General features: G+C 35.7%; 1 protein-coding gene across 2 annotated transcripts in view; it reads right to left on the bottom strand.

The window, feature by feature from the left end:
* The window catches only part of LOC110019606 (receptor-like serine/threonine-protein kinase SD1-8), an 11,777-nt gene extending 4,422 nt beyond the window's left edge, over window positions 1-7,355 (bottom strand). The window contains exons 1-5 of one of the 2 annotated variants that reach the window (XM_020717341.1): window positions 7,271-7,355; window positions 5,711-7,204; window positions 4,140-4,262; window positions 3,329-3,495; window positions 2,920-3,130 (exon numbers count right to left, since the gene is read on the bottom strand). In XM_020717341.1, coding sequence (XP_020573000.1) covers window positions 2,920-3,130; window positions 3,329-3,495; window positions 4,140-4,262; window positions 5,711-7,109 — 1,900 coding nt within the window. In that variant the 5' untranslated portion in view covers window positions 7,110-7,204; window positions 7,271-7,355. The remainder of the gene's footprint in view (window positions 1-2,919; window positions 3,131-3,328; window positions 3,496-4,139; window positions 4,263-5,710; window positions 7,205-7,270) is intronic. The other variant, XM_020717340.1, reaches the window with a different exon arrangement.
* Between the last annotated feature and the right edge of the window lie 1,152 nt (window positions 7,356-8,507).

Below are 8,507 nucleotides of genomic sequence, written 5' to 3'. Positions count from 1 at the left end.
CTCTAATCGCTCCTATTAAGAGCCGGCAGTGAACAAGGGGTCAGGTGACCATTGCCCTATCGAGGAATTTAGGGGTAGAAGCTCCGCGAATTCGACCTGTTGACGGGCCACTACAGTGGGGGCGGACTTCACAACATCCTCCAAAGGCTCACAACCTTCACATCATTCATCTGTATTATAGATAACGTCACAAAGTTGTTAAAAAAGTTGTCAATAGCCAAAGAGACTGTTTGGAAACCTAAAATTTTTCCCATTTCAGAGATAACTCTCGAAACTTCATCCCTCTCTTGGAATAAGATACCTCCTTTCCAAGGTGAAGGCTGGGAAGAACCAATGACCTTCACTTCCTTCGACTCCTTTTCCCCAACCTCAACCTCTTCATCAGTCTTGTCTTGTTGGCTTTCAACAATCATGTTTGCATCAGGCCCATACGCTAGAGTTTCCCGTCGAAGCTATTCGGTTACAGTTCTGTAGCATTATCAGACAAGTCAACTACATCAATTGAAGCAGGTTCGGGCCTCATCTGTTTTTTCTTTCTTCAGACTTTTCCTCCTCTTTACAGGGTCAGGGTCCGAAATCCTTGGCCAGAATTTTTTGGCCTACCTCGAGTCGGCTCGTACCATTTGCCATGGTGTGCCTCAGCTATCTTGGAGAAAATGATGACAAAGGATCCAATGCCAAGCCTATGACTATCGAGAGAACACACATGACACAAAATTCAAAGAGAAGTTAATTGTCAAATTTATTTTCATGATTTGAGTGCCACTGATTATTAGTAGTTTTCCTATCCTCATCAAGTTGTCACTTTCAATGAGCAAAAAAATTCAAGTTGTCACTTTCATTGTCACTTTCAATGAACTAAATTATTAGTAGTTTTCCTCTCCCTATCCCAAAACCTAAAGACATCTTTGAATAAGATGATTCCATGATCATAATATGATTGTGGAATATTATGCTACCCAAAATTAGTTAACAATTTATATTTCTCTCCATAACAAAAAAAAAATATTTAGATGTAGTCAAATAAACCTACTCAAAAGTTAATGATATTGCGGTCATATAGAAAATCAAGACAAAATTAAACACTATCAAATAAGAAAATCTTCTTATCGTTGAATAGTTTAATATCATGGAGGTTTACTGGTTGAAGTTGGATTATTATCAAGATCTTGAAATGTCATGCTATGAGACTTCATTGATCCTCAAGCAATGCATGGAGTGACATAGAATATTTATGTTCATAGTGGAACTCAATATGAATTTGATCAAATTAGAATTCAAATTCCAAGCTAACAAATTCTCCCTTCTTTAAAGGAAGCATTCTCACATATAGCCACTGAAAATAAATGACATTGATGCTAAGGCTTTTCCCTCAAAATATTTTCATGACAACTAGTGAATCCCAAAATAAAAGGCTTTTTGTTATAAAACCTTCTTCAAAAGAAGGACAAATATTTTCTTTCAAAGATATTATATGGTGCAACTAATGCGAAATGAAAGGGCACACCAAAAATAAATATTAAAAGCTCCATTAAATCCTCAAGAATAAGAAGGGAACAAAAATGAAAAAAAAAAAACTTGCCTAGTAGAATTAGAAAAGAATAACTAAGAAGAAATTGAAAAATTAAGAAGTTATTTAAATTCCTTAGAAAAGTCATCCAGATCTCATCTCTTGTTCAAAATGTTATAACTTTTAATTCTTATATTTTTAATGCCTCTATTAATTATTCTACCTTCTAGATACTAGATTCAAGGGTCAATAACCACATAATTAATCATGTCAGTATATTTCATTCTTATAAATCAAGTTTTAGAAAAAAAAAAAACAAATAAAAGTTATAAAAGAATCTTTAACAAATATTGTAGAACATGGATACATCTTAATTCTCCTAACTTAACTATCACTAAAGTATTGCATATTCTACACCTTGTTGCTCTTGTTTCTTCTATCCACAAACTTACCAAAGGCCATAGCTATAAAACCACAAAATAAAGTATTGCATATTCATTTTATATTTTGATCATTGTGTTTTTTAGGATCTCACTAAAGGGAAAATGATTTGGTGAGTTCGAAAAATTTATAGGTTATATCTTCTTGAAGATCATGATTAACTATCATGCTTTTACACAGCTCACATAATCAATATCATCCGAACAAACCATTATAGAATATTTCATCCTTCTTTTAAAATCTTTTAATGTATATGTATTTCATTCTTTTTTCATCAATGCAAATATTAAATATTCTTATTATGAATCTTGTGAAATTTCAAGCTTTCTTGTGATTTTTTTCTTAAAATTAGCTCTAAATTAGTCAGTCCAACTCAAGTTTTAAAAAAAATATAATATTGATCCCAATGAGTGGATAAAATATAGGTGTGAATTGCATACTTAAATTTTGTGTAATGTACCAAAGCACATTTTTTTTTTGAATTACATCAATGTGTACTTCAGTTTTGTCAAGTATAAAGGTTTGTACTCGTTTGATCCCAATGAGTGGATAAAATATAGGTGTGAATGCCATACTTAAATTTTGTGTAATGTACCAAAGCACTTTTTTTTTTTTTTGAATTACATCAATGTGCACTTCAGTTTTGTCAAGTATAAAGGTTTGTACTCGTGGTGTACTAAAAAAAGGAGAGCATACACAGCATGCAAGCCATCCAAGGTTATTGGTTGAGAGCTTATGCATCAACCAAGAAGTCCTAGGTTCAAGGCTATGTGTATGTAGTGTGCATGTGTTTGTGATTACCTTCACTAAAATGTCCCAAAAAAAAAAAGTAAACCGCTATATATACTCAGTGACTACTCCACTCTATGCTCATTTTATTGCATGTAAAACTATGCCAAATAATAATTCCTTCAATGAAAGACCCGAAGTGTGACTCCAATATTTAGATACTTAAGAGCAAAACATACCAAATAAGTAAGCATCCAAGCTCTTGTTAGGCAAATACTCGTACACCAACATTCTTTCAAGGCCTTGAATATAGAAACCCAGCAATCTCACAAGATTTCTGTGCTGGAGTTTGGCAATTAACATTACCTCAGTCTTGAACTCATCAAGACCTTGGACTGAACTCTTTGCAAGCCTCTTCACTGCTATTTCTTGTCCATCATCAAGCCTACCCTGCAAATTCATCAAGTAATGCAGCTTCTCATCAATCAACCACATCATAAACTTAATAGCGAAATCAGATAATCAAATTTTCTTATCTAACATTCTGCACTGTCAAGTCAATAAAGTAAAAATAAACAAACCTTTCTATATCCTTATATATATTGAGCAAATAATTAGCATTAAATAGTAATTTGCTAAATTAGTTACCTTGTAGACAGGACCAAAGCCACCCTCTCCAAGCTTGTTTTCTGACGAGAAGTTATTGGTCGCAGCAGTGATTTTTTCCAGAGGAAACATAGGCAACTCATAGTCATTGTGTAGTCGTTCCTGTTCTGCATTGCCTTCAATATGATTGGAGCTCGTACGTGACATACCTATCGAAAGAGAAGAGATCATTTATTTAATTTAAGCAACATCTATTAAAACTACAGATTAAAAAAGATGCAGCAACAAAAAGGGACAAAATCACCTATTATGCAAGTTCAGGAATAATTTCACAAAGAAACTATTAAAGAATCTCTTTTCAAGTTAACATTTAAAACATTTTTAGGACAAATAAATGCAATGATTTGAATTTAAGTAGTGAGAAAGTATTAATAAATACATAAATTGGAGGTCTCCATCATTATAGATCCTTCCCTTCAAACCATAAATCGTAGGACATAAAAGAATTTGCCAATTACTTTATTTTCATTTTTCACATGAAAATAACTAACTGAGTTTCAATCAACTCGTATAGTAGTAGGGGCAGGCAAACATTTACATAAACTAAAACACATAAGAAAAAAAAAACCTGTGTTTATTTTTTGCTTAGAATCGCAATATTAAGTTGATTTAAATATAAAAATTTAAAATATAAAAAATAGAGTCGAAACAAAAGGCTTGAACATGAAATTATTTCTCATAAGGTCTCTTTCCAACTACCATTTTAAACGGATTCAAGGTTCAAACAAAGCGAAAGAATACCATCCATTCTGAAGCATAATAAAATATGAAAAACGTGCACAGCTGTACTTACGCTGCCTTTTGCCCATTCTTCTCCAGAGGCACCAACTCAGACCGGCAAGAAGGAAGACTCCCACCACAACGGTCGGCACAATCACGGCCGTCTGATCACTCGTATGATTATGAGATATTGACCCTGCATTTAGTATTATTACAAGCTATAGCCTATAGCACCAAGCAGTCAAACGAATTCAAATTCAACAAAGCAACTTTCCTCATGCATGTTATGAGAACAATTGATTTCACACTTAATTACCTTATTATTAAATTAGTAATTCCTTAACGATTTTTTTTGAAATAGATATAAATCATTGATATTAATTGTAATATAAAGATATAATAGCTCAAATTGATGTATCATGGACATCGCCATCATCATTTATTTTATCTTAATTATATAAGATAAATTTATAATTTTTTTATTATTTTATATTATATGTCCACCCATACTAACTGCAATAGCAGCCTGATTAATCGTCATTTAATTTAATTTCCCCTAATGCACCACGTGATGTTATAACTAATTTGTACATATTATCATGTAATTCGATACGCATACCTTCTAGCTTCGGATAGGTGCGTTATAAGTCAATTAATTCTGCCTCTAATAATGGGATTGATTAAATTTATATACACAAAAGTAGGTTCATTAAGACTTAACTTTAGAGTTTTTTAATTTAAAATTAAAAAGTACTTTTTTAAGATGAATTCACTTTGGTCTACCATATCACTAGAGGGATCACATTCATATTTAAGAAAAGGGGCCTTTTACCACACCAAATTCCTATGTATTAAAATAACTAACATCTAAATTTGACTTTTTACATTATATGACCTAAGTCCTTCGTATCTCATCAAAGATATCCGCATTTTAAAGTTTTAAAATTGAAATACACCTTTTGTGGTATGTATGTCGAAATTGAAAATTAGGTGTTTGATATGTAAGAACATAACATTTGAGCGGTATGGATGTAAATATTCCTCAAGAAATTTTAAAATAAACAACGAATTCTATACTCCTCAAATTAATTCATATAAAAATTATTAATTTTTTTTTTAATTTTTACATGTGAATGTTCATATGACTAAAATTATTAATGATATGAATGCTAGCATGAGTTAAATAACAAATAATTTATTCATAAGAAATCACATAATGTCTAATGATTAAAAATTTATTTTATTATTAGTTCATTTCAAGAATAAAGCATTATTTATTAGCAGCAACTATATTTGACATTCCTAAATTTATTAAGAATGTTTTTTGAATGCTTGAGCAAGTCAACAAACTTTTTTTATTCTATTTGACTTATGAGACATAACATTGACTAACTACATATGCACACTGTTATTTTTTCTCCTAAATTAATCAAATATTTTCAACAAATTCATGAAATCCCTGTCAAGTTGAACGTTTCAAAGCTTCTTTCATTATTGAATATCAGCAAGTTAGCAATAGAAAACTAAAATCTAAAAATATGAAAAAGAGATGCATAGCAAGCAAGAAGATTTGGTGTCATTTTTAGTTTGTATCATGCATCGAGATTCAATTATTTTAACTTTAAATTAAACCAAAATGCTTACCCAAATCAACAGCCGCGACTCGCACGTAGACATCCTGCCCGCCGCCGTTTGCCAAAAGCCGGATGTCGACGAGGTTGGCAACCCACATCAAACACCCGCTCCCGCTGCTGAGATTCGCCAACGCGTAAGCCGTGCAGGAGCAATTCCTCAAACACTTTGCCTTGCATGCATCCAGCCCTAAACTAAAGTCGACAATCGCTTGCGCCGTGTCAGGCACCTTCGCCCCGCTCACCGTCACGAACCCATCCGTCCCATTCGTACAATCGAGCTTCGTCTTCCTCCCGCACCCATCTTTCCCAGACCTTAGCTCCCAGTTGGTCGGATTGTTCGGCACGAATCCCTGCACGCACTCGCAGGCGGGATACGTGTTTGGGTCGCAAACACCGAATGGCCCACAGGCTGCGTAGTTGTCGCACTGGTCTCGCGGCGCCTGCCAGAAAAAGTTCCATTGCTCGGCATCCCATAGCCAGATTGCGCGCTGCACTTGTCCCGACTGGTTCACCAGTAGCCTGGTCACGATGGATGGGTTGTGAGTGTGGAAGGAGTAGGTGACTTCGTTCTTATTGTTGATGAAGCTGAAAGTAATGTTGAACTGAGTGTATGAGCTGGTGTCCGGTACGCCGGAGAAATGAAGGCCGTCCCATGGGCCGCTGCGCCAGAGCCTCTGTGATCCGGACATAAAGTACAACTGCGGGTCGCCGTTGGTATTCATGGAAGCGGTGTAGCTGCTGGAGCTGGGGTCCGTATCCGACTTCCAGGCCGCTACCGTGCGGTTGATGCCTGTGTCGAAGCTTACTCCTATCTTCATTCCAGAAATGATGGTATCCGTCGGGTAGTCGAAGCTCTGCCAAGCGAACTCGTCATCTTCGCCGGTTAATTTAGGAACGACAAAATTTCCTGTGTCGAGCAGCTGAGCGATGGGGGTGGCGAGGGAGGTCGAGTTCTGGGAGAACCAGACGACGACGCCTGTATTGCGATTTGTGATGAGGAGGGTGCCGTTGCTGGAGATGGAGAGGATTGCGTCGGTGGAGTTGCCAGTAACAGGGGAGTCGCGGTTGGCTACCCATACTATGGTTTGGGTTTTGATGTTGTTGTACCAGATGCCGAGGTAGCAGTTGGTGGATCCCGTGGGGGTGAAGAATCCGAGAGCGAAGAGGTTGGCGGAGGAGTTGAGGGTTTGGTCGCCGGAGAGTGGGGTTTTGGGGTTGATGGTGTCGCGGGCGGTGGAAGATGAAAGGCGGATGAGGAGTATTGATGTGAGGAACAAGAAAGCAGGGTTGATGGTTTTCATTATCCTCTCAACCGCTATATTGAAAATTTGATTATGGTAAAGGATGATTTTTTCGAGTTTTGTTGTTGGGGATCGATTCGCAGGAAAAGTTGGACTTTTGAGTTGCATAGAAAGCGAATTGAATTGCTGATGAAATTTCCTCAGGAGACTGCTCGGTAATTTTGTCAAATTGCGTATCTCGATCGATTTCTAGATAACATGGACTGGAAATGAGAGTAAAGCATAACTTAGTTAAAGTAATTTTAATGAAGACTTGATACGTTGATTACCGTCTTTGTGCGATGGAGGAGACAACAATGGCGGCGGTCCTCAATTCTGGAGGTTCAACAGGCTAACGCAGCTCATATGTCCTGTTTATTTAAAGTCTCAATTGCTGGAGTGCAGCCTCTTTTTTTTTTTTAAATGTAGATGGGCAATTGCTGGGGGGCAGCCTCTTTTTTTTTTTAAATGTAGATGGGTGGTTGAGCTCGGCGGTTGTAACTTGTAAGCTGAAGTTGATTTTTTTTTTAAATAAAAAAGAAAAAGGTGAATATTTCCACCATACGGTATATTCAAAGATCATTTTTTAAATATTGACTTTAAATAAAAAAGAAAAAGGTGAATATTTCCACTGTACCCTGGATTGTTATGGCTCTTATTGATACGGTATATTCAAAGATCATTTTTTAAATATTGATTTTACTTTCTGAGTTCAAAATTAAAGGATGCCACTTAACAAAAACTGAAAACCACCCAAGATTTATGATGGGAGTTACCTTGACTATAGAATCAATTAACAATATACAACATCAGAGTTGTGGGGTGTAATTGAATATATTAGGAGAATATTTTGAAAGAATGAGGGAAAAAAACCTATTTAGTTATGTAAATCATTTTAGAATGGAAGATCATGTCATAGGTTTATATTACCCAGAGAGGGAGGATCTTGTTATAGATTTATATTACCTGGAAGAAATCTGTGTAAGAAAAATGTGTAGAAAAGGAGAATACACGTATTTTACAGACCTAAATTCTCAGTTCCTCCAATGAACCCCTCCAAAAGAGTGAAAAAAATGATCTATGAGATAAAAAGATGGCAATGTAGATGTCAGACATCTCATAAATTGTCATAGGCATATGTTAACTCATCAATATTGATCTTTACTCTAACCGTGTGTCAATCCCGAGGACCACTAACTAGGCGAACTAAGTGGAGTGGACTTTTCTTAGAAACGCATATTGACACATAGGAAAGCAACATATGACTCCTAGGAAAGCAACATATGACACTTTGACACTTGTAATTTTATATTTAAGTCGCTCCGACTAGTCAATTCGATAGATAAAATTAATGATACAATCCAATAAGTCATTCCACCTGGTAGCCTTAGTAGGTTTTTTGGGTAGAAGAATGTGTGAGCCATGCTTGGCGATGAGGATGAATTCTACAATCCTTTAGAAATCCATATAATGTAGAATAAGCGAGTAGAGCTCATTTACCATATCATTGACCCATGATATTCTGTA

Source organism: Phalaenopsis equestris, unplaced genomic scaffold, assembly GCF_001263595.1.
Source record: "Phalaenopsis equestris unplaced genomic scaffold, ASM126359v1 Scaffold000063, whole genome shotgun sequence".
Taxonomy (NCBI): Eukaryota; Viridiplantae; Streptophyta; class Magnoliopsida; order Asparagales; family Orchidaceae; genus Phalaenopsis; species Phalaenopsis equestris.
Note: the sequence above shows the minus strand (reverse complement) of the source record. Positions and strands in the feature narration are given on the sequence as shown.